The sequence below is a fragment of the Alexandromys fortis genome, unplaced genomic scaffold (genome assembly GCF_014885135.2).
Source record: "Alexandromys fortis isolate MF-2015 unplaced genomic scaffold, M_Fortis_MF-2015_v1.1 scaffold_54, whole genome shotgun sequence".
Classification (NCBI taxonomy): Eukaryota; Metazoa; Chordata; class Mammalia; order Rodentia; family Cricetidae; genus Alexandromys; species Alexandromys fortis.
The window spans coordinates 9,471,125-9,497,664 of record NW_026067958.1 but is presented as its reverse complement, the minus strand read 5'-3'; the positions used below and the strand labels follow the sequence as shown (position 1 = coordinate 9,497,664).

The window sequence follows — 26,540 nt, the reverse complement described above, 5'->3', positions numbered from 1 at the left end:
ATGGGACTTGCTACCCATCACTTTGCAAAAACATTAATCTCAACAGGTGAAAAATAGAACTTGATAGACTTTAATAATAAGAAGTTTCAATGAATCTTTTAGATTTCTTTTGTCTCCATATTCCTTACCCAAGATAGGGAGAAAGCAAAGGAAATAAGTGTACATTAGACCCCCTCTACATTATATCTCACACAGATGCCTACAGCCTCGGGCTTTAAGTCTGCTAAATGGACTCTTGTCTCCAACATCAGCAATCCCAGGATTTGGATAGCTCTCAGCAGCAGACAGGCCTCATTGGTGCACCACTACAGAAGCCCCGGGGTTTTGAACCATATGTAATATTCTGTCCATCATCTCTGGATGGGCTGACTGTTGCTGGTCTTTCTTGAACAAATATAATCTGCAAAAGCTAGAATAAGTAGTTAGTTCTTCAAATGCTGACATCATATATGATAAGGATCATTCAGGAAAACATGGCACTGCAGGGATATAAAAGAAAGTGCCGGTGGTTGACCCTGAAGAAATAGAAATGAGCGAATCACTTGATAATTCAGAGTAGCTGTTGTAACCAAAGTCTGAAAATTGCAAAGTATAGAAAGACAGTTGAAGGAAGTGAAAACATTGACTAGAATGAGAAATTGAAGTACATTTTAAAGCTCAGACAGCTCTGTGCTAACATGGCAGTAGAGAGCACCGGCAGCAGACTGGGTCAGACGAGCAGAGGGAGAAGAGTGTGCGCGTTTTAGATGTGCAGGTTTGTAGTAACCATTTCATTGTCTTATTTTAGGGGAGACAGTGCCTATTGATGAGCAGTTTGACAAAGAGAAAGCCAATTTGGAGGCTTTCACAGCAGATAAAGATATTACTATTACCAATGATAAACCAGCAGCTGCAATTGGAGTAGCTGGCAGTTTTACAGATGCTGAAAGAAGGAAGTGTGAAGAAGAAATCGCTAAATTGTATAAACAACTTGATGACAAGGTACATTTCATATACCTTGTTTTATGTTTTCTGTTTTGTTTTAGAATGCTGTTGATCAGTATTTTTATTTAATTTCAGTTTTAAGGTTCCTTGTGGTCTACATCTTCCTTTATTTCTCTTAGCTTATAGAAAGCCATGATGTTGCCAGATGTGATGGAACATGCTGAAATTCTTGTACTTGGGAGGTGGAGGCAGGAGGACCAAGAATATGCTAGCCTTGATTATATAGTGATTTTAAAGCTAACCTGGTTATATGAGACCCACGGTGATTGTAGGGGGTTGGGGAATCATGTTAACGGAAAATTTAAAAGCTGACTTCAAGGGCTTGGGGTAGAATGTTTGCATGGCGTGGGGCTTTGGATTCCATTAGCAACACCAGGGAAAGAAAATATAATATCAGTTCTGTGTAGAAATTGTATATAAACAAACTGCTCCATATGATGGGGGCATACCTATAATACTAGCATACAAGAAGCAAAGGCAGGAGAATCACCAGTTTGAGGCCAGCTGGAGATACCCTATTTTAAAAACAAACAAACAACAACAGTAACAAAACATCAGAACATGGCTCTTTGGTAAAGTACATGCTACTTGCCTAGAATGATCTGGACATCCTACCTACCCCTTAAAAACAGACAAAATGTAGTAGGATAATTTGGCATTGGGTCACTGAAGAATCATAGTGAAGCAACCATTTAAAATTAGGGATCTGAAGACTCTCATAAGAGATCATGGAAGAGAAGAGAGGAAAGGACAAAGAATAGAGGGTTGTTAGTTATCTTCCCTGCTTAGCAAAAAGACAGGCATAAACACAGTGGAAATAGAACATAGTTTGGTTTGATTTGATTTGGTTTGTGGTTTATGTTTTGTGTATGTGTGTTTTGTTTTTGTTTGTTTGTTGGTTGGTTGGTTGGTTGGTTTTGTGAAACAGGTTTCCCTGTGCAACTCTGGCTCCTAAAACTTAATCTGCAGATCAGGCAGGCTGGCCTCAAACTCAGAGATCCGCCTATCTCCACCTCCCAAGTGCTGGGATTAAAAGCATGTATCACCACCACCCAATGGGTTTTGGGTTTTGAAGAGACTACATAACCATTATTTTCAGTAGTAACTTAAATAATAACTAATTTTTTAGCCTTTAAAGTTATTCCATAAACTTTGGACCTTTTCTTGTTTGTACAGCAAATGGCACATTATTAATGAAGAAAAGCCTTCCTTTTTCAATTTTCCTTAGGAATTTAATTCAGGTGGTGGTGGTGCACACACCTTTAATCCCAGCACTTGGATTTGGGAGGCAGAAGCAGGTGGATCTCTTTGAGTTTAAGGTCATCCTGGTCTATAGGGAGAGTTCCAGGACAGCCAGGGTTACACACAGAAATCTGATCTCAAAAAACAAAACAAAAGATATTCTGTGGACTGTTTCGAAGGAGTTAGTGTTGGGAAACAAGCCACATTATAGTCCACTTTGCTAACAGGATCCTTTACATTTTTAGGATGAAGAGATTAATCAACAAAGTCAACTGGTGGAGAAATTGAAGACGCAAATGTTGGATCAGGAAGAGGTGAGTTAAGTACTTTCAGAATAGCTTTAGTGTTTATCATCTGAAGATAAAGGAATCTGTGGAGCTCAGATTATGTTAAGTATTATACTTTTAAAGTTGTTGAGTGTGTGCATGCTTAATTGTCAACGTACTATGAGATTAATCATTGTTTGTATTGAATAAAGCAGAGACTGATTTCCTCCTTTAAATGCTTTTTGTTGCTTGATTTTGAAGTTTGAGTTTCCTCTTATGGAAGGGAGAAGACCGCTTCTGCAAAATGTTTATTTTTGCCAGCTGTAGTGATTTATAATCATCATAAGCCTATAATATCAGAAGTAGGGGTACTATGGCAGGGGAATTCCAAATTTAAGTCCAGCAAAGACTCCATAGTGAGCCACTTTCTCAGAAACAACGGTAGTGAAATTTTGGACCACCATATGTCTTTGAGCTTTTTAACTGGACTCTCTCATGGCTTGCTCAGCCTGATTTTTTACAGCACCCAGAACCCCCAGCCCTGAGTTGGTACCAGCTCCTATGGGACAGGTCCCTCTCACATCAATTTCTCAAATCAAGAAAATTCGCCATAGCCTTGCCCACAGGCTGTCTGGTAGGGACATTTTCTCAGTTGAGGTTCCCTCTTCTGAAATGAGTCTAACTTGCATCAAATTGTCATGGGCTGAAGAGATGGCTCAGCGATTAAAAGCTTTGGCTGCTCTTCCAAGCACCTGTGTTTGATTCCCAGCTTCCACATGGCAGCTCCCAACTATCTGTAATTCCAGTTCTAGGGGATCTGACACCCTCACACAAACATGCAGGCAGAACATCCAGTGTACATAAAATAAAAAATGAATAAATCATTTTTTTTGAAAGCCAACATGCTGGACAGTGGTGGCACATGCCTTTAATCCCAGTACTTAGGAGGCAGAAGCAAGTGGGTGGATCAGTTATTTTGAGTCTAGCCTGGTCTACTAGAGCAAGTTTCAGGACAGCCAAGGCTACACAGAGAAACCCTCTATCAAAAAAACAGACAACTAGCCAGTATAATAGGTATATAAACCAAACATTTACATATAATAAATCATAAAGAAATTTATTTTAGAACAGTTCTTTGGTATGCATTTATTCTCACTATTAAAAATGAAAGCAGATTTGAATACTAATGAATGTCTCACTTTTTGTGGTTTTTTGTTTTTTTTTTGTTTTTTTTCCTGAGATAGGGTTTCTTTGTGTAACAGCTCTGACTGTCCTGGAACTTGATTTGTAGATCAAATTGGCCTCAGATTCACAGAGATTGGCCTGCCTCTGCCTCCTAAGCTCTGGTATTAAAGGTGTGCCCCACCGCCGCCCGACCTCATGCCAGTTTTTAAAATCAAGTATTCTAGCCTGGTAGTAGAAGTGCACGCCTGTAATCCCCAGCTCTCAGGAGGCAGAGACAGGCAGATCTCTTGAGTTCAAAGCCAGCCTGATCTATAGACAGAATTCAGAGACATCGAGGACTACACAGAGAACCCCTATCTTGAAAAACCATCATCATCATCATAATAAATTTTAAAACTTTACCACCATAAGTTTGATATTTACATATTGGGAGAATAATAGTCTAAAATAATACCACCATAAAATTTGATATTTATATTTTGGGAGATGGTGGTAGAAAAATATTAAGTCTTTATTCTCCATAATTAAATCACCTTATTTCTATAAGAGCAGAAACCTTTATATGCACAATAAAAACACTGTCATTAATAACATACAGTCTTGGGACCTGAGCCCAGATATCTAGAGTTCTTTGATCATACAGGCTTGGGGATGGTTACATATTACATGTCCATATCTCAGGTTGTCAAGTTACATGCTGTAAAATGGAGGCGGTGTGTGAGTGTGTGTGTGTATGCCAGAAACACCTGATTTAGTTCTTGATTAGTTTTGGTTTTCTTTTGGTCATTGATCAGAAACTTTTACTGCTGATTCATTTTTCATAGCTCTATGCCAGGTTGTTACTCAGAATTTAAAAGCTGGGACTAAACCATTGTTATGAAAGATAGTTTCTGAACACATTGACTTAGTCATTGTATTAATTAGGGTTCTCTAGAGGAACAGAACATTGTAGGGGATTTATCAGAATGCATTACTTTAGAATGTAGTTCAGCTAGTTTAACAGCAGCTGTCTACCAACAGAATATCCAAGAATCTATTAATTGTTCAGTCCACAAGGCTGGATGTCTCAGCTGGTATTCAACATATAACAGAATTGCAAAGAAGTGGTCTCCAATGCCTACTTTGAAGGAATGGACTTACCAGCCAGAGTGAGAGTAAGCAGGCAAAGAGTAAAAACTTCCTTCTTCCATGTCCTTACGTGGAAAGTATGTCCTGGATTAAAGGTGGATTATCTCACCTTGAAAGAGCTGGACTAGAAATGGGCCTTCCTACTTCAAATGATTTAAATTTAAAAAAAAAAAAAATCCCTCACAGGTATACCCAGCCATTTATTTGGGTTTTAGTTAATTCCAGATATAATCAATTTGACAACCAAGAATAGCCATCACAGTTGTTAGTAATTGTGTAATTTTCAATGTGACTCTTTTTGGAAATGTGAATGTCACATGAATAAACATACTTTTACTCCTTCATGCTGTCTGCCTACACCCAGTCTGTGCCATCTTTCATCTTATTTCTCCCATGTTTCTCTTATGATTTAGTTTGTATCCTCATTTCACCCAATACAGTGGAGATAATTGAAAAATAGTCCCTATTTAAGGTGTTCTTGAGAGGCTGAAGTAATAGAATTGACTATAAGCTCCAGTAGACTGAATATCCGTTATCAGGAAAATCAGTTTATCTTTATGGAGTATTGAGACACAGTCTTGTTTTTTAGCCTGGAACTCCACATGGAGCCCATGCCTGGTGTCTTCTTATTTACTTCAGCCATAGCAGTGGTCTTGGAGGGACGCTGTTAGCATTTGGGATTTGATAATTTTTTACTCTTCTGTTCTGTGTACTGTGTGGGACATTTAGCATTCATTATTCCTGTTTTCTAATGCTATTAATAGCCATTACTAACATTCCCATGCGTTTCCAAATGTTTTTGCTGAAAAGTAACTGACCTGGATGATTCTTTTTCTTCTCTCCAGTTCAAGCTTTAATATGCTGAAATATTTCTCTGAGGCATAACTTAGAGGCCACCCTTAGTTCCCTAAAGCAGATCTAAGCTCTTGAGAGATGATTTACTTTGATTTCATGTGTATATCTGAGTGCCTGCATATATGCATGTGTAGCATGTGTGTGTCTGGTGCCCTTAGAGAACAGAAGGCATTTGATTCCCTGAAATTGGAGTTAGAGGCAATTTTGTTCTTCCTGATATGGGTGGGTGCTAGATTCTGAGTTCAGGTCTGGAAGAACAGCAAGTGCTCTTCAATGTGAGCCATTTCTCCAGCTCCAGATCTAAATGTTTAAAGAACTAATCATTTTGGACTTGGACTTGGGGTTTTAAACATAGTATTCACAAGTCTGGAATCCTTTTCCTTTTAATTTTTTAAAATATATTTACATGACTAAAGTCTACTTCTTAGCTAACTTCTCCATGAATACCATCCAGAAAGATACTCCTTTTCTATGGTATGCTGTCTCTTCTATGCTTTAAACTCTGCCTTGTATTGCCCTTATTTTCCTGGACTTCAGTTTAGTAGATTTCTCAAAGACAGAGTGTTCTTTTCTCCCTTTCTGTACTCCACAAAGTGTAGCCGAGTACCTGTACATGGTGGGTCTTCTGTTTCTCAGCATCTTTAATGTTGCTACTTTTCATCTCTCATTTTTGTAAATCTTGAAGGGAATGAATCTTGTCTCACGAGTTTGTTGAAATTCTGTTTTACTCGTTCATACAGCTTCTGGCATCAACCAGAAGGGATCAAGATAACATGCAAGCTGAACTGAATCGCCTACAAGCAGAAAATGATGCCTCCAAAGAGGAAGTCAAGGAAGTTTTACAAGCCTTAGAGGAACTGGCTGTTAATTATGATCAGAAGTCTCAGGAAGTTGAAGACAAAACCAAGGAATATGAGTTGCTTAGTGATGAATTGAATCAGAAATCTGTAAGATAAGTTTGGTTTTATTTATACTTAAGTATAAGTTATGTTAAATGGAAAGTTATTTTAGTAAGCTATTCCTATATATGCCTAAGATATTGGTAACATCAGCTCTCAAGACACTCAGGTCTCACCCTCACTTGTTACATAGAAACCCTAGGAGGTAGAGCAACAGGGTTATAATTTTCATTCCTAAAAGTATATTGATACATAATTTAATTGTTAATTTAAATGATGTTGGCTATTTCTAATGTTAGGAAAAAAAACACATGTTTTAGTAAAACTATCGATGATCAAACTCAAATTAAGAACTATGCATATGAGAAAATAGTAAATGTAACCAGATGTTGTGGCATGTGTATTTAATTATAGCACTAGGGAAGAGAGACAGAGAGATAGCTGCAAACTCCAGGACAGACAGTGATCACCTGTCTCCGCAAAACCAAGAGAGGAAGGGAGGGAGGAAGTGCCATCTAATTGAGTTATTCAGAGTGTCATGCGTACATTATTTTGAATAATTGTTTTGCTCACTGGAATACAAACTGTTTGCACATGGAGCAGTAGCCTTTGCAGCACAAGGAATAGGACCTCGAGGTTATGTAGCCGATGGAGATTTATGTGGGTTGCTTACTTCCTGGAGTGACATCAGAAATAGCAAATAGCTATTATTATTTCAACAACACTGATCCTATGTTCCAGATGTTAATATGTGACTTTCTGTCTAGAAATCAGTACCTAGATGTATTCAGTATTGGTGTCTGCCATATCTTTCCTACCTATGCTCATGTGTCTGAAAGAAACTAGTCAGTACTAAGAAATAAAGCCTTTACAAAGACTTACTGCTCCTGAAATGTTATCAAATAGCACCTTTAAAAGAGTTGCCTTTTGTGAGTTGCTACGAAATAGTGCCTTGAAAGGCTAAAGTGATGGCTCAGTGTTTTAAAGCATTTGTTGCTCTTTCAGGACCAGGTTTGATTCCTGGCACCCACATAGTGGCACACAAACCAACACTCATACACATTAAAGTAGATCTAAAAAGACATAGAGTTTATAAATAAAGGTTTACTGCTTCAGATGTTTGTTTTCTGTTTTTAATCTCCAAAGTTAACAGTTAGATTTTCATAGTTTGTTGCCAAGGATATCTAAGAGTGTTATAATTCTTCCCCAGTTGAATTATTTTAGGAAACCTAAATGCTATTTAGCAAAACAATAGGTGAATCTTAGAGGTAGTAAGTTGGCCTTTGTCCACTGATTTTGGTATTTAATAACTGTTGTATTTGTAGCACGGGTGTGGAACTGAAATCTCCAGATGTTGTTGCTTATATGTTCAAGCAGTATTGTGTTTAGATAGTGAAGAAAATACCTGGGAGTTTGATTTTTGGTAGAAACAGTGTATACTGAGTTATGAAACATGGAGTAGAGCTAGTATACTGTAAACTGGGAGAAGTGTTCTACTGATAACTAGAAACTAAAGGAAATGACCAACCAGTAGAAGAAGCAGGCAGTTGAATGATGGCACTTGTACTCAAATGTTGATTAAAAGTCAGCAAATTGCATTAAAATGCTACATTTGATATTTGATGTATAATTTTAACATGGGCCAAATTTGATTATACTCTTTAAAATGTGATGATTTTGTAGCTGATAACCAGATGTTATTTTAAATGTACAGTTAGAGTAATTAAAGTCAATAACATTGATTCATCCTTAGCTCCTAGGTCCCGCTTATATCATAGTAGTAAGAATAATTATGATTAGGTAAATTATTTTTAGTGGGCATGTACAAAGTAAATAAAGGAAGCATACTAACTGCATAGAAAGCTGTAGCATGAATAATAAAAACCCAGGGACAGATTGGGGTTCAACCTGAAGATCAGAGAAAGCGAAGCAGCCAAGCCACTGGAGAGCTCTTACCTCTATGAAGTCTTCAGATTGAAAAAGAGCAAGTTCCTGTCTCATCCTGTTTTATATTCCTCTCTAGTGCTAGAATTAAAGGCGTGCACCCACCTCCCCGCCTTTATGGCTAACTAGTGTGGCTGTTGGGATTAAAGCTATGTGCCACCACTGCCTGGCCTGCATGGCTGTTTTGCTTTCTGATCTTCAGGCGAGCTTTATTTATTAAAACACAAATGAAATATCAGTACAGAAAGCAGTTCTCCAAAACTAGGGATTAGCGTTCTAAACATTAATGTGCTCAGACTAATTTTAAAAGATAAACAAAAATGTAGTAGATGATAGTAGTACCTAGTTAATATGAAGTTCCTCGCTTCTGTATTAAAAAAAATCTAACCTGAGGAACTTAATGAATTGATACAGTTTATACCAGCTTTTATTGGGATATATGAATAGAACGTGCCTGCTTTACATAGTATGAAATCTTATTTTTTAAGCTTGAGATAGAAGCTGTCATTATTCATTATAGATCAAGAATCTCAAAGCAAGAAATAAACGTTTTTGTAAGGACTATAATGACTATTTGAAGAGCCTCATCTATACTGTTTTCATTCTGGCAGGCAACTTTAGCAAGTATTGATGCTGAGCTTCAGAAACTGAAGGAAATGACCAACCACCAGAAGAAACGAGCAGCCGAAATGATGGCATCATTACTAAAAGACCTTGCAGAAATAGGAATTGCTGTAGGAAATAATGATGTGAAGGTAAGGACTATTACATGTAATTTTCTGTGGCTTCCTGTTTTGTTGTGTGTGCATTATTGTGCAGGTGAAGATGCACATATTTTCAGGTGTGTGGCAAGGTCAGGGATCAATCTTGGGTATTGTTCTTCAGCACCCATTCACTTTAGGGCTTTCTTTTCCTTTGTATCTTACCTTGTTTTTTGAAATAAGTCTCCCAGTGAGACCTGGAATTTCCTACAGGGACCCTTATCTACTTTCCTCCCAAGTACTGGGAATACAACTATGTACCCACTACACCTGGCTGTTTTTTGTTTTGAATATTGGTATTTTTAATGTGGATTTAAAAAAAAAATGCTCAGGCTTTTGTGTTTTGCTGACTATGCTGTATCCCCAGTTCTGCTATTTGTTTTTTCACAAAGTTCTTGTTACACCTGCTAACCTCATAAACGTGTGTTAGGTGGTATTAACTACAATTTTGGTGTTTTGTGTGTGTGTGTGTGTGAATTTTTACCATGTGTGTACGTACATCTGTCTCTGGAGAGCAGAAGGTACCTTGGAGTAGAGTTAATAGACTGTTGTGACACCCCATTGGGTGCTGGCAACCCAGTTCAGCTCCTCTGGAGGAGCCACAACAATCACTGTGAACACTGAGACATCTCTCCAGCCCCGTAACTGATTTAAATAGATGAAACAAGAGGAGTAAACCCAGGGCACAGAAATAGAATATTCACTAAGCTCCTCCTCCTCCTCCTCCTCCTCCTCCTCCTCCTCCTCCTCCTCCTCCTCCTCCTCCTCCTCCTCTTCTTCGTTTGTGATGTTTGATTGAGACAGTTTGGAAAGCAGGCTGTTCTTGAATTTACAGAGATCTGACTGCCTCTGCCCCTCTAGTTATGGGATTGAAGGTATTTGCTACCACATGATCCTAGCTTTAACTTACTTCATGTTTTTCTCACAGCAGCCAGAGGGAACTGGTATGATAGATGAAGAGTTCACTGTTGCAAGGCTCTACATTAGCAAAATGAAATCGGAAGTGAAAACCATGGTGAAGCGCTGCAAACAGCTAGAAAGCACACAGACTGAGAGCAACAAGAAAATGGAAGAAAATGAGAAGGAGTTAGCAGCATGCCAGCTTCGCATCTCCCAAGTATGTGTTACAGAATGGTTTTCATGTCTCTAAAAAGCTAATGTATAAATTTTATTATAAAGGTTTTCAGAATCATAAGCTTCTGTGTATTTTCAATAACAAAAGGCCTAGTTTTCTTAGTAGTGTTTCTTAGTGTAGTTGAATGATTTAGCAGGTACATCCTAAATATAGAAATTAGCTAGACACGTGTGACTGACTGACAAAATGAGTGAGCAGGACTGCAGGGACCAGTGTTCTGTCTTTGGCTGCTGAATAATGGCAGGCACTATGTTAGGAACTGTTCATGGAGGATTGGTAATAGCACTGTCTCGGGCTTCAGTTGGTACACACTGTATAGATAATGTCTGATCTATGATTTTTATCTGCATAATTCCCCCACTTCATATCAGTATTTTTCTCCCAAAAGCACGAAGCTAAAATCAAGTCACTGACTGAATACCTTCAAAATGTAGAACAAAAGAAGAGACAGCTGGAGGAATCTGTCGATTCTCTTGGTGAAGAACTGGTCCAACTTCGAGCACAAGGTATTGACTTTACATGGCTACGCTCATCTTCCTGTAATATAACTGTTGTGCACATACACTGAAAGAAAATAGTAAGACTGAAGAAAATTGGAATAGTAAATAAATTATACACTTCAGTGTGGCTTTGAAATATTTTTTTAAATTAAGGAATATCTGCCCTCCAGACACATACATACAGATGAACACATCCATGTGAACATGTGACCCAAACACACATGTTGAGAAAAATAAAAAATCATATTGAGTATAAATAGCAATTCAAGGGATTTACCACAAAGTTCTTGTGTGTATGTATGTGTATATATGTAAATCCGAACATACAACATTTAGAAACTATTTCATTTCACGTTATAATATCAATACAGTGGCAGTAACAAAATAACCTAGTGTTATTGAACTTGGAGAGTTTGGCTGAGTTCTTCTTATAAAACATACTTCCTCTATGGTTTCTATTAAGGAATCCCAAGGCTCACTTTGAGCCTCTTTTTTCCCCTCATTCTCTTGTACCCAAACAGAGAAAGTCCATGAGATGGAAAAGGAGCACTTAAACAAGGTTCAGACTGCGAATGAAGTCAAGGCAAGTGTGATGCTCTAGTGGGTCCTAATGTTTTTAATCCATCATCATTATTAATCTTAGTCTAACTTTAATATACCTCTCCCCTTCCAAACTAATCTTAGCAAGCTGTTGAACAGCAGATCCAGAGTCACAGAGAAACTCACCAGAAACAAATCAGTAGTTTGAGAGATGAAGTGGAGGCGAAGGAAAAGCTAATCACCGATCTCCAAGAGTAAGTGTTGCATTTTTCTCTGAGATGGTAGAGACTAATTTAGAACGGTTTCAGACATTCTCACTAGAAACATGCTGTTTTCAGTAAAATTAGAATTTTTCCCACATTTTTTAGTAAAACTTCCCAAGTTACAGATCAGTTTAAAAAAATTTTTATATCTATTTTATAAAAGAGGAACAAAGGAGCAAGGGGTGCCAGCTTGAACTCATTAGTGTAGGTAATTGCTAGCATCTAAGAGTTTGGAAAAAGCATCCTGGAAAACTATGATGATGTTGTTTTGTTTCTAAATATTCATTTTTTTTTTTTTACAAAAAAGCCATTTCTTTTCTTCCCATGTTTCCTGTCTTCCATGCTTCCATGCTCTCCTGTATATATGTGTGTATATATATGTTTGATATATATATAACATTTTACATATATTTGAGAAATCTGTAATAATTTGGTTAAACAAAAGATGAAACAAATGATGACAGAATTTCGGGAGCTCGTTGTTGTTACTAATACCTTTTGGAAGTGAAGATAAAAGTTTGGGGAGCAGAATAAAGTGATTTCAGGTGGTCATATGGGAAATACCCTGTGACTAAAAGTGTCCCAGCCCCTCTTTCCTACCTGTAGAGAGGTCCTGCCAGTTGGCAAATGACATAGAGCAATTTAGAGTTCAAAGCCAGGATGGTAGCAAATACCTCTAATCCTAGGCAGAGGCAGGAAGATTCTGAGTTCCTGGGCAAGAATATGTAATAAGGTCCTATTTCAGAAAGCCAGGCACCCCCTCCCCCAAAGTTACATTTTGATGCTGACATTCAGAAAACTTTGAGATTGATCTTATATTTTATTCTTCTGTCAGCCAAAACCAGAAGATGGTGTTGGAGCAGGAACGCCTCAGAGTGGAGCATGAGAGGCTGAAAGCCACAGACCAAGAGAAGAGCAGGAAGCTGCACGAGCTCACGTGAGTGTCGCTTGGATTCAAGCTTAGAAACACGGACATGGCTGCCTTCTACCTTGCTTTGATTTGTGACATGCACTTATTCTGTAGTGAAAGCAAGGTCTCACATAGACACAGTCCTGTTTCTCAGACTGCCTCTTGTTTCCTTGGTGTCTGTAGTACTTCAGGACTATCATTAAAAACATCTTAAAATCTGATGATAAATAATTTAGAAAATTATAGAATATATTTCTAATATTTTGCCAAATTTGGTTTTTCATAAAAAGGACATTATTTTGGCCTTTTTAAAAAGAGGTGTTTTTTTTTTCCTGTTGGTGGTGGTGGTTGGTTGGTTTTTTTTTTTTTTTTTTTTTTCCATCTCTCTTCATGTGTATGAGTAGCCTGCCCCGATGTATGCATGTGGATTCACCATGTGAGTGCCTGGTACCCACAGAAGTCAAAAGAGAGTGACAGATCCCACAGAACTGGAGCCACAGGCTGTCTCGATTCAATATGTAGGTCTTCTGAAGGAAAACAAGTGCTTCTACTCCCAAGCCATCTTTCTAGCCCCTAACCTTAATTTTTTGAACAGAGATTTTTCTTTTCCTGTACTTTCTCTCATTCTCTGTGAGTTACTTTTCTCCAGAGTAGGTAGATAGATAACTCATTAATGATAGTCTTCCACAAGTCTTGAATTCCCCCCCCCCCCCCCCCCCCCCCCCCCCCCCCCCCCCCCCGAGACAGGGTTTCTGTAGCTTTGGAGCCTGTCCTGGAACTAGCTCTTGTAGATCTACCTCAAACTCAGAGATCCATCCGCCTCTGCCTCCCAAGTGCTGGGATTAAAGGGATGCGCCAACACCACCCAGCAACAAGTCTTGAATTTTAAGAAATCATTTGCAAATGAACTATGGTAGTTAGGATAGTCACACTGTAGATAAGTTCAGCGTGGGTTGCCTAAAGGTTCTACTGAGGGCTGGGAATGTGCCAGGCCTGCACTAAGTCCCAGCACTACAGTGCAGGGGGCATTGTGCTGAGTTTCATCTGTAATTTTGTGTAATATAAAATATTTTAGTCTCAGACAAATTTTTAGTATCAACAATTTGAGTATTATTTTGGATGAATTAGCAGTATACTATATGTAGCATATTTTAAAATAAAAATTTTAGCCATCCCTTATATGAACTCTGCCACATACTATTTGACCTCCTCCATTGCTGTATGAGGTCTGTTTCTCGCTAATAAACTGTATTGAAAAAGAGACTGAAATATTCACATAGATTTACATGAAAGATACAGCATAGCTGAGTGGTGATGAAGCACGCCTTTAATCCCAGCACTCAGGAGGCAGAGTGAGGTGGATCTCTATGAGTTCAAGGCCAGCCTGGTCTACAGAGCTAGTTCCAGGACAGCCAGGGCTGTTACACAGAGACACCCTATGAAAGAGAGAGAGAGAGAGAGAGAGAGAGAGAGAGAGAGAGAGAGAGAGAGAAAGAGAGAAACAGCACGGACAACACAAACTGTTGTTTAAATATGAGCATCTTTCTATTTTAACTTAATAAAGTTTGATTTAATTTTTGCTAGATGAAACTGATTTTGGAATCAAAGTTGAAAAATGTACCTGATTTGCTTCGATTTAGGGTTATGCAAGACAGACGAGAGCAAGCGAGACAAGACTTGAAGGGTTTGGAGGAGACAGTGGTAAGAAAATGTGAAAATAAGTAGGACTGGAGAATACGCTTTGGATTTTTCTGATTTAATTGTTGTGAATGTAAGACCAATATCTTTATTCTTAATTCAAGGCAAAAGAACTGCAGACTTTACACAACCTGCGCAAGCTTTTTGTTCAGGACCTGGCTACCAGGGTGAAAAAGGTGACAGTGCTGAGGGCTGCTTGTACAGATGTGCTTGCTGTGTGTGGTGCTTTCTTAAGTGTGCATAATTGGGCACGCCTTCATGAGTGAGTCTGTTATGTCCGTGTTTATGTGGAGGAACCTTCATCTGTTTGTCACCCCCTCCTCTCAGAGCGCTGAGGTTGACTCTGATGACACTGGCGGCAGCGCTGCACAGAAGCAGAAAATCTCCTTCCTAGAGAACAATCTGGAACAGCTTACCAAAGTGCACAAACAGGTAACAGAGCACGTGTCGTGTGGCACCTTTGCAAAACCATAAATGTGGGAGTAGGAAGCATTTTAACCTTCCAGGGCCTGAGCCACTGTGCTCTGCTGCTCTGTTGTTTGATTGAACAGAGACCAGGAACTTGCTGGGAGGCTAACATTTTTACTCTTTAAATTTTGAGCCTTGTCTCATTATGTAGCTAAGCAATCTTCCTGTCTCTGCCTCCCAATGCTATAATTATAGGTATGGACTGCCTGCCCAAGTGAGAAGTTAATGTTTTTATCAACCCTGGTTCAAGTCCTATGAAAAGTATGAAATATCTTTATTTTCTCTGTAGGACTTCAAGATTGAAATTTCTTGTTAATTTATTGGATAGGCTACATTTTGTGTTAAAGCATGGTCTTTCTCTTTGTTGATCTTTTTGCTCATTATCTGAAATATATTACGTAATGAGCAGTTTATATTTTTACAGGAATGTATGTTTATTTTGCCAATTTTAAAAAATACAATTTTGTTCCAGGACAGGCTCCAAAACCACAGAGAAACCCTGTCTCGAAAAACCAAAAAAAAAAAAAAAATACAATTTTGTTACTGCAAAATTAATTATTGCACCAGTATAAAGACCATTTATTTGTGTGTTTACTTAGGTTTTTCATGTGCATATAAAGCAAGCTGGAAGCTTGGCTTAAGTTAATAGTGTTTGCCTAAGATGTGAAACATCCTAGGTTTAGTATCCACCACCCCCATAAAAACTGGACATGGTGGTGCATACCTGTAATCCCAGCTGGGATCAAGGTTCTCATGTATAGGAGGCCATGTGGGATCCATGAAACTGTCTCGGCCCCATAAAAAATAGTGAAATGAACAGGGCTGGGGTGTTAGGTTTGATGGTAGAGTGCTTGCCTAGTGTGCTGGACTCCCTGAGTTCTGTCCTCAGCACTATAGAAAACCTAGTGTGGTGATGGTGCCTCTAATCCCAGCACTCACTAGAGTCAGGATCAGAAGTTTACGGTCATCTGCTACCCAGTGAGTTTGAAACTATTCTAGGCTACTGTCTCAAGTAAGTAAAGGAGTGTGTGCTTTATGAGGTGTATGTCTGGTATGTATGTATTTTTACATAGTGCTGCCAAAACGGGAAATTTTTATATGGCACTGCCTAAATGGAAAAGCTCAACAGAAAATGTAGTTTTATTCTAAATTGAGTTATGAAATGTTCATTTTCTTAAATCATCTTGTTAAAAGCTATCCGTATTTTCTTTGTATACCTTTAGTTGGTACGTGATAATGCAGATCTTCGCTGTGAACTTCCTAAGTTAGAGAAACGACTTAGAGCTACTGCCGAGAGAGTGAAAGCTTTGGAGTCTGCCCTGAAAGAAGCCAAAGAAAATGCATCTCGCGACCGCAAACGCTATCAGCAAGAAGTAGATCGGATAAAGGAAGCAGTCAGGTCAAAGAATATGGCCAGAAGAGGGCACTCTGCACAGATTGGTTAGTAGAATACACAAAATTAACTTTTACATGATGCCCAAGTAGCTTGTCCTTCAGCTTGAAAACATTTTCTCCTTTATGTTTTGTCATGATGGTGTTTCCTGTCTTTATTTTCCAAATTACTAAAAAGTGATAGTGTTGGGAAGGAAGATAGAAACTAAGGAATAGCCACATTCACTGGACAGATAACTAAGTGACTGTCTAGGTAAACACCAGGAAAGCAGAAGAGAATTTTCAGAAAGGACAGATGGCAGCCACCCTTAGTTACTCCTGTTTCAAATTAACTATAATTAATTATAGGTGCTGAAAAAACTTGTAAGAGCATGCAGGTGAAAGCACTTCTGTGCGAGCCTGGCGGCTTGAGCTCGATCCCTAAATCCCACAGTGGAAAGAGAACTGACCTCTGAAAATTACCCACCCGCCAGTTCTAGGCCAGCTTAGTGCACTGGAGAGTTTTCCTGGACAACTGCAGCCTGTGGAAAGAACCTGTGTCAAAAGTTAGCAAGTAATCAATAAATATTTTGGAAAATTGTTAGAGGCAAGATATTATATTATTTCTGAAGAATAGGAAATAACCAAGAGATCAAGAAACAAAACTATAAAAGGAATTAATACATGGAAGCACTGGGGAATGGGTAGAAACCTACGTAATCACCACAGTCACTGTTAAGCAGTGTTCTAACTCCCATCTTCTTACAGCAAAACCCATCCGTCCTGGACAGCATCCGGCAGCCTCCCCAACTCACCCTGCTGCAGTTCGTGGAGGAGGCACAGTTGTTCAGAACAACCAGCCAGTGGCGTTGCGAGGTGGTGGAGGCAAGCAGGTGTAAACCTTGACACGTCGCAGGTGTGGGCTCATGCCTGGCTTTTGGGTTGTAACTGTGTGTGGAAATTCTGAGCTGCTGGTTTAGGATTAGAGCTTCACAATAGGACCAGGAATTGTTTTTGTTTTTTAAATGTGTGTGGTTTTATGAAAGTAGCTTGGCATGGATTTCTTGTAGTCTCCGTCATGATTCAGATAATCTGTATCTTCAGTTTTGTGTTGTTTTTAAAACTCACATTGGGTAAAGAAAACCAGCCTACAAATTACAATCCCAGAGAACCTTGACAACAATGAGGACCCTAAGAGAGACATTCATAGATCTAATCCTACGCCGGAAGTAGAAAAAGATAAGATCTCCTGAGTCAATTGGTGGCTTGGGGAACTTCGAACAGGGTAGAAGGGGAGGGGAGAGGCAGGGAGGGGAGTAGAGAAAAATGTAGCGCTCCATAAAAATTTATAAAAAAAACTCACGTTGGATCATTTATATCCTACCGAATGGTTATGCCCAGATTTATGTCCCCTTTACTAGAAATTTTAGACAATCACATCCATTTTGTTCCAAAATTGAAACTTCTATAAATGAACTTAGAAATATGAAGTATCTTTTATACTATTTCACCCTTTAGATTACTATATCAGAAGATTCCTAAAACTAGAATTCCAAGGTGTGAACATTTTTAAGGCTTTTACAATTGCTTTCTAGAAGGGCAACCTAAAATTGTATCTTAATAAAAAATTAGCTTTGGTTGCACCTTTGCCAGCATTGAATATTGGTAGTCTGTAAGCTTCTAATTTGATAGGCCCCAAATAGCATCCCATTGGTTTGTTGAATGAGGGTGGACTTTATGTGCATACTTTCCTCCATTTATGTTTCCTTTTTAAACAAGTTACCTCTTTATGTCCCTTTTCATTCACCTTTTGAGTCTTTTCTTTCCTGTTTTTAAATTTTTAGTTTTATATGTATGAATATTTTGCCTATATATATGACTGTGTACCACATGCATACAGTGCCTTGGGGAGATCAGAATGGTGTTGGATCCTTTGGGAGTAAAGTTATAGACAGTTGTGACCCACCATGTTGGTGCTGGGAATTAAATCCTGATCTCTGGAAGAGGGCACTGCTTTTAAGCAATGAGTTATTCCTCCAGCCCCTGTGAGTTGATTTTTCTAATGGGTTTTTGAGTTTTCTCTTTTTTTTTTTCTTTTCTTCCCCACTTGTTTGATGTACATGTATGTGTCTCCATGTCTGTGTGTGGGCACAAATATGGAAATTAGAGGACAACGTTGAGATTCTGTTCTCCTTCCACCGTGTGAGTCCCAGGGATCAAATGCAGGCTTGTCATTTGTTCCCTGCAGGAAAATAAAAGATGTTATAAGAATGTTTTCTTTATACACTAGATATATGTGCTTGAGGGCTTTCTTTATATGTGTGTGTTTATATATAGTTACTCAGTTAGTTGAGGACTTTTCTTTATATAGTATAATTCTAAAATTTAAAGTTCCAGAAATGACATATTACACCTGTTCCCGTGTGGTACTTGATAGCTTTCTCTTTAACTTAGTGATGCACTCAGCTCTTTGTTGTGTATCATGTTCATTTGTAAATAGTCTATGACATGCTGCCAGAAGTCTGACTTTAACTACAGAAGTCCGAGTATTGTAGTACTCAGGAGGCAGAAGACAATGCTGAAATTGTCTGGGCGTGGTGGCACACACCTTTAATCTCAGCACTCTGGAGATAGAGGCAGGTGGATCTTTTTGAGTTTGTATACAGCCCAGTATACAAAGTGAGTACTAGAACAGCTATCAGAAAGAAACCCAGTCTGAAACTCCATGTCCAAATGCACGCTGAAAATTTAAAGTACTAGATAATTATGAAATCGTAAACTTACTGCTTCTGAGAAATGCTAAGGCTGTTTTATTTTAGTTTTGCTTAGTTTTGTTTGACACTTTGCATAATGCTGTCTCTAACTTTTTAATAGAGATTAAAGAAACAATATCTAGCCGGGTGGTGGTGGCGCACGCCTTTAATCCCAGCACTCGGGAGGCAGAGGCAGGCAGATCTCTGTGAGTTCAAGACCAGCCTGGTCTACAAGAGCTAGTTCCAGGACAGGCTCCAAAACCACAGAGAAACTCTGTCTCGGAAAAAAAAAAAAAAAAGAAAAAGAAACAATATCTAGTGTAAGATTTAAGTGAGAGATTAAGAGGGTGGGGCAGAAGTGTCAGTCTGCCTTGCCGCGTTTGTGAATTGAGCCTAGTAACTTTTTAAAGTTAATTTTTCTGGACTGGGGAGATAACTCGGTCTTCCAGCTGAGTGCCTGCCACAGAAGCAAAAAGACGTTGGCACCCATGTAAAAGCTAGACACGGAAGTGCACATCTGTAAATCCAGTTTGGAGGAGAGGAGTCTCTAGAATTTACTGGGCAGTAGTAGTAAATCAGAATTCTAGGTTCAGTGAGGTGTCCTGTGTCAAAAAAATACATTGGTGAAGCAAATTGCACACCAGGACAGACAACACACACACATGAAAATTGACTCATTCTCCTTTTTAGTCCCTTTGAAATTCACTGTAAAAAGTAAGTTACAGATTCATGAAAAATAAGTGTTTGGGTTTTTTGCGCAGTTGTAATTAACAGTAACATCCCACAAACTTAATATGTGTAATATTATCTAATATCCAAATTTGAATTTCTCTCTTGGCGTGCTGGGGACTTAATCGAGGATTTGTACCTGCTAGTCAAGGGCTATGCCATTGATCTGTACCCCTCAGCCCTTCTGTTTCTTGTTACTATCTTATATAGCTATTTTTCTAAATAAGGGTATGATTGAGGACTTTGTATTTTTTCCCTTAGTTTTCTTTTAATCTAGAACATATCTATACCCTTTTAATAGCAGTGATTTACTAAAGACACTCGCCTCTTATCATGAATGTATGCTACCTTATGGATGCATTTAATGATGTGTGTGGTTATCCCTTTATTCACTTTATATGGATATAGATTGATATAGCATAAGATTTTTGTTTGTTTCCTTTTTGTGTTTTTGTTGTTATTGTCGTTTTGGGTTTTTTGTTTGTTTGTTTGTTTTTGTTTTTTGAGCCAGAGTCTTACTATATACTTTGGCTTGTCTAGAATTTGCTATTAGACCAGGCTGGCCTTGAACCTTTGCCTCCCAGGTGCTGGGATTAACCTTTTGTGCCACCATGCCAATAGTTTAAGCATTTTTGATTGAGCTATACTGTAGTGACACAGTAGGAGACAGAGTAGTTGATGTTCCTACACTGAGAGGTGCCCCCCAACTCCACTTTAATAGCTGACTTCAAGCCCTTTTATTAGTAAGATGGAAACAGTTCTTGAGGATTATGAGTTAAGATCTCATCATGTAGCACCAAGCTTTTACTGCATAGAAACTGCACCTTCTGCCTTCCTAGAGGATAGAAGAGTAGAGCTCAGCGTTTATATCTTCAAATGTTTATGTTAATTCATAGGCAAACCCTGAACTCCCACGTCATTTGCATAGAGTAGACCATGGTCTCTGTTAAATACGTACAGCTCATCTCTATAGTGATGGCAGTTTAGAACATAAAGGAGATAGCTCAGCTGAGTGGGTTCTTAAGTCTTGAAGTGTATTTATGAAGTATAATTGTTTATAGGTTTGTTAAATTGCTGGATCAAAGGAGTCATCTTTTTATTTCATCTTTAAAATTTTATTTATTTATTTATTTATTTATTTATTTAGGTTTTCAGGACAAGGTTCCTCAGACTGTCCTGGAACTCACTCTGTAGATCAGGCTGGCTTTGAAATCACAGATCCACCTGCCTCTGCCTTCCATGCACTAGGATTAAAGGTGTGAGTAACCACCACCTGGACTATTTTTATTAATATTTTTTGATTATGTGCATATGTGTAGTGCCCACAGAAGCCAGTGTCATCAGTCCCTTTGGACTGGAATTGCAGGTGGCTTTGGATCACCAACTTAGTGCTGGGACCTGAACTGATGCCTTTTGCAAAAGCAACATGCATTCTTGTGCTGATCACCCTTCCAGCTTTTAATTTCTTATACCAGTGCATCTTCAACTGTGATGGGTAGCTGATAAGCTGTTGAAAAGTTAAATATCCAGTTTTTTTTCATTGAGAAAAACATGTATTTAGGGCAGTGGTGATAGTTATTAGTAGTGTTTAATATGTGTGTTTCCAGTTTTATATAGCCAGTCTTCTGTCCCATAGCACTGTGAACAGGTTTTCACTAATTTCAGGTACTTGAGGATAATTGTGTATTTGTGAGGGGAGGGGATATGTCTGCAGACCCTCAAGTAACACAGCATATATGTGGAAATCAGAGGTCCACACTGGGAGTCAGTCCTTGCCTTCCACGTTGTTTGAGACAGGCTCTTCTGCACACTCTATCCTGACAGCTTCCAGACCTTCTCTTGTCTCCTGCCCTTCTTGCAGATACACAGGCATTCCTTCCTACTCCATGTGAGTTCTGAGAATCCAAACTCAAGTGAGCACTTTACCCACTGAAGTATCTCCCCAGTCCTTCCTTATGTTTATTTAAGCCACATGTATTTGTAAACTAACTGCTGCTAATTAGTGGTCCTTGATTTAAGAATGTCATGTTTACTGGTTAAAAAAAAAAAGATTGTCAAGCCTGCTTTCCCCCACTTTTCCATGCTCCAACCCCAACTCATGGTAAGGCCTCCTGCCTCAGACTCCCAAATAACTAGGGTTGCAGGTTTGAGCCACCATGCCCAGCTCTATTTTCTTTATTAAAATGATCCATATATCAGCCCACCTATAGCTTTATTACTGGTGATGAAAAAAAGTGATGGAATGACCTTGTAAGTACTATACTGCTCATAAATAGTTCAAGTTAGGAGATAAAGAAATGGAGCTGTAGGGGGAGGGGGAGGGAATTGGGAGGCTGGGAGGAGGCGGAAACTTTTTTTTTCTTATTCTCAAAAAAAAAAAAAAGAAAGAAAGAAATGGGGCTGGAGAATAACACATTGGTTAGGAGCACTTGCTGCTCTTGCATAGAACCTGAATTCCTTTCCCATTACCCATGTAGTGGCTTATAATCATGCCTAGTTCCAGTTCCAGGGGATCCCTCATCTGAACGCCATGGGCACCAGTCAGTCATGTGGTGCCCATGCAGGCAAGACACTTATGCGTGTAAAATCTAATTAAAAAGTACTTTTAAAAGAAATTAAATCATTCCTGTTTTCATCCTTCATTATTATCTGTTTGAGTTTTATAAAAACTAAAATTTTCTCTGCTTTCTCCCATTTCAGGTGTTGAAAATAATTGAAGTTTGAAGAGGACATAAAATCAGTCTTTCAATAACTATAACCTCTATCCCCTTGGGATTGTAGAAATTTAATTTTTAATGTGTAAATTATTCCTAACCTGTACAGCTGTTTCCTATCCACTCTTGTAAACTCTGCTGCTTCTCAACACTGGAGTGCAATGTTGATGTCCTAGAGGGGAAATGACAGCTTACAACTGCAGCCCTATTTATTACAGTCTGTCTTTCATGTTCACTGTGCCCAGTGACTACATTACTGGACTGTGCTCTTTGCGATTGCCTTTTCTGTGTGTGTTTAATCTTGGTTTACATTACCTAGCTGCTATTGCTTTTCATTTTTCTTTTCCTACTAAAACATCATCTTTTTTTAAGGAAATATCGCATATTTAGATTAAATATCTTAAATCTTACCACTTAGAACACTACACGCCACAAAATTTATCAGATCAGTGAGTACTGTATTTTAAAAATCCCTTGAGCAGGGTACGGTGGCATACATGTTTAATCCCAGGCAGAAGCAGGTAGATATCTGCCAGTTTGAGACCATCCTGGACAGCCAGGGCTATGTAGAGAGATCCTGTCTCAAATAACGAAGACAAAAAAAATTTTACTCATTTACAAATAAATATTCCTTGAAATGAAGTCAGGGCTTGTGTTGCTGGTATAGTCTCTGAAGCTTGCCTCTGAACACATTGAGCACTGAGACCTCTGATTGTGTAGCCAGGAGTTGAAGACTGAGCAGGCTCCGAGACTGTAAACTCATGAAATTCCTGTTGCATATTACTTTAAATAGAAGTATTTTACATATCAAAAGCAAGTCTCATTTTAAGGATGAGTTTGGAAATGACTGTATCCCTTTCGACTTCTGCACTTAAACATAGCTTAATGGGACAGTAGTGCCCGTGCTTCTCTGTTAACCTGCCTGCTCGAGCAAGAATTGGACAGATGCTAATGTATCTTTAATATTAGGAAATAAATGGATTAAGACATTATAGAATTAAACAATTTTGAATTGTTAAATAATTACTTTGGCTGATATAAATTCATAGACTTTAAAAAATTGAGAAAAATTGTGACCAGGACAGATAAACCGTAAAATTAAAATACATAGTTTATTCTGCTCTGAAATCTTGAAGGTGGTTTTCACCTGCTCCACCAAGTCATGTACTATAATTTTAGTTAGAAATCATAAATTGTTTGCAAATCACTAATTCCCAAAAAAAAGTTATATTGTTGGCCATAGTACATAACTTTGTAATTAGAACTGTGTATACCTATTTTTGCCACTCATTTTTCAGATGATTAAACTCAATCAAGTTTATTTTAAGGATCTATAAAAGTAACAGGGAAAGATTTCAACATCTGCTTCCTCAGTGCTGGCATAACTGCAGCCCTGTTAGCAGAAGTCCACAGGAAATGGGATATCTGAGGTGATTTGGTTAATAGAGAAGCTTTGGAAGTTCTTAGAATCTGGCTGTCAGAATCTTTGGAAAAGTTTTATATACAGATATTTGTATTATTAAAATTGGAGCCATAGTCAGAAGACTCAGATCATAATTGGCTTATTTTTCTATTTCTTAACTTGTAATTTTCACTTTTATAATAATTTTGATTTGAAAAATAAACTTATTTATTTTTTTAACAGCCAAAATCTTTGCTGTTGTAGTCTGCAGCCTTTAATGATTGTGTTGCTTTTATGATCAAAAGAAACACTCCACAGATTGAAGTGAAATCTTGATGCAGCGAGGTGTAAGGCGTGGTTAGTAAGATGCATGGATCCTGTGGTCATCACTGTTCCACACCAGCTGCATCCAAAAGGACAGTCTTTCCGAATGAAAATTTGCTTTGGCAGTTTTCATAATTGGAAAAAAATTCTCTTTTGTCTGAATATAGTAGTTTTAAATAAATGTATCATGGGTATTGGTGCTGTGTAACACAAAATGAATTGTAACTAGCATGTTGTTAAGAAGACACATTGTTAGGCTTTTTAAACTTTAACATTTCTTTTCTATTTATAATTTCAAACTTTCACAAAGTATATTAAGAATTTTATAAATTTCTTTTCAGTGAATTGAACTGCTCTTTTTTGCTATGATAGGTCATTAAATACAGCATTCACTCAAAATGGACATTTTTTTTAATCATCTAGAATATTGAAAATATTTTAATTTGCAGTGTCTTTTTTTGTGACTGGATATATTAATGTTCCTCTGAGTGGTATTGGTAATTGGTTCAGAAGAGAGACTCAGTGAAATAAAAGTAGTATTTATTCACGGTGATCAATTAAATTATTTGCCTAACTTAATGAAACTAACTATGCATAACTGAATTCCTTTACAACTCTCAGTTTGATTTGAGGTAAGAAGAGAGTCTGAGTCTACCTGTGGAATATGTTGGTTTATTTTCAGTGCTTAGTTACATTCAAAATAATTGGTTTGAGAAAATGCCATATAATTTTAAGTTAACCTGCATGCTGTAAATGTGTTTAAATAAAGGAAAATCTTTTTGAAATGTAATGACACTTTTGAACCTTACTTAATGAAGTATTAGCTTGATTTTATATAACTGAATGGTCTGCCCTGACAGAATTGTGTGTGTGCGTGCGTATGCTTGTGTGTGTGTCTGCACGCATGTGTGTTTGTAATGTGTTGTTGCTTCTCAGACTACAATAGATAGGTCAGAGATTAAGACCTAGGAATCATCAGTCTCGTTTTTATTATTTAATGATAGTTTCATCTTTCTACTCATTTGTGTATGTTTTAGCAGTGAGTGATTACTACTAAATTCAAGTGGGATTGACTTTTATTTTGGTTTGTATCTTTTAAAATTACTGTGGAAAGTTTTAATCAGTGTATTATTTATGTCTGGGTGCTCTATCTGCATGTTCCTCTGCTCTCCAGAAGATGGCATTGGGTCCTATTACAGATGGTTGTGAGCTACCATGTGGTTACTGGGCGTTGAACTCAGGACCTCTGAAAGAGCAGCCAGTGCTCTTAATCAATGAGCCCTCGTCTATAGTATTTTAAAGGTATTTTCAGGATGCTTTTAATTGTCTACTTCTTAAAAATAAAAATAACCTAAGGCATATAGCAAAGGCAGGTATGGTGGAACATGCCTTTTAATGATCCCGGAAGCAGAGCCAAGAGGATCTTGGGTTCAAGGCCAGCCTGGGCTGTATACCTTATCTTAACAAGAATACACCAGATACCATTATTGCACAGAAATAATTTCTGAACCAAGTTCTTAGTTTTTGTAAAAAATGTGTTTGCACCAGGATCCAGTTAAGTAAGGGCCATCTATTGCATCTATTATTTTTCTCTTGAAATTAGCTTACGAAGACAGCAGATAGGCTGCCATAGTTTCCCCAGTAGTGCCCTTACAATCCTTGAGTATTTAACATTACTCTGTTGTTTGTATTTTTGTACATTTGTTTTAGATCCACTGGGATGCAGGTATTTTGTTTTATTAGAGGGGGACTTACCTCACCAGTAGAACTACCAATATAGTTTGTAGTCTTTTACCGGTTATCAGGCACTTAATAATGCCATGGACGTTCCAGTTCAGTAGGAGTTACTGAATAGCAGCATTGTAATCCTATCATTCCTTTTGTTAGCTTCAGTAGAATAACTTGCCATCTTCCTGATTGGTTACCCAAAGGTTGGTTTGCATAAGAAAGAGAAAATAAATATGTGATTTTCTTCCTAGTCTCTGTTAGCTTCACAACATCTCTTGCTTCTCTTCATCATTAGTGATGACCAGGTGGTTGCTCATTTTCCCCTCTATGTATATACACATGTGTATGTACATATGGAGGCTTGAGGCAAACCCCAGGTGTCCTTCTCAATTGCTCTCCACCATTCTTTTTGAGTCAGGATTCAAATTGAACTTGAAGCTCACCAATTCAGCTAGACTAGCTAGTCAGCAATTTCCATCTCTCCAGTTGCCAAGCACTGTAAGTGGAGTTCCTGTCCCACCAACCCACTTCCAAATTACTAAACAGCCTTAATATTAATTATAAATGCTCACCAAATAGCTCAGACTTGTTACTAGCTAACTCTTATGTTAGCCAATGCTTCTTAACTGTGCTTTGCTATGTGGCTTGATACCTTTTCTCAGTATAGTATGCCCGTCTTGCTTCTCTCTGCATCTCTGGTAACTGTCTAGCTCCATCCTTCTTTCTCCCAGCATTCTCAGT

The 26,540-nt window shown here is 38.2% G+C and overlaps 1 protein-coding gene across 2 annotated transcripts in view; it reads left to right on the top strand.

Moving 5' to 3' along the window:
* Window positions 1–24,861, top strand: part of Kif5b (kinesin family member 5B) — a 46,285-nt gene extending 21,424 nt beyond the window's left edge. The window contains exons 12-26 of one of the 2 annotated variants that reach the window (XM_050152533.1): window positions 788–981; window positions 2,472–2,540; window positions 6,401–6,607; window positions 9,115–9,258; window positions 10,196–10,381; window positions 10,788–10,905; window positions 11,421–11,482; window positions 11,584–11,693; window positions 12,538–12,639; window positions 14,253–14,313; window positions 14,415–14,486; window positions 14,638–14,742; window positions 16,002–16,218; window positions 16,918–17,065; window positions 22,332–24,861. In XM_050152533.1, the coding sequence (XP_050008490.1) occupies window positions 788–981; window positions 2,472–2,540; window positions 6,401–6,607; window positions 9,115–9,258; window positions 10,196–10,381; window positions 10,788–10,905; window positions 11,421–11,482; window positions 11,584–11,693; window positions 12,538–12,639; window positions 14,253–14,313; window positions 14,415–14,486; window positions 14,638–14,742; window positions 16,002–16,218; window positions 16,918–17,048 (1,778 nt within the window). In that variant the 3' untranslated portion in view covers window positions 17,049–17,065; window positions 22,332–24,861. Of the gene's footprint in view, window positions 1–787; window positions 982–2,471; window positions 2,541–6,400; window positions 6,608–9,114; window positions 9,259–10,192; window positions 10,382–10,787; window positions 10,906–11,420; window positions 11,483–11,583; window positions 11,694–12,537; window positions 12,640–14,252; window positions 14,314–14,414; window positions 14,487–14,637; window positions 14,743–16,001; window positions 16,219–16,917; window positions 17,066–22,331 lie in introns of both variants that reach the window. The other variant, XM_050152532.1, reaches the window with a different exon arrangement.
* The last annotated feature ends 1,679 nt before the right edge of the window (window positions 24,862–26,540 follow it).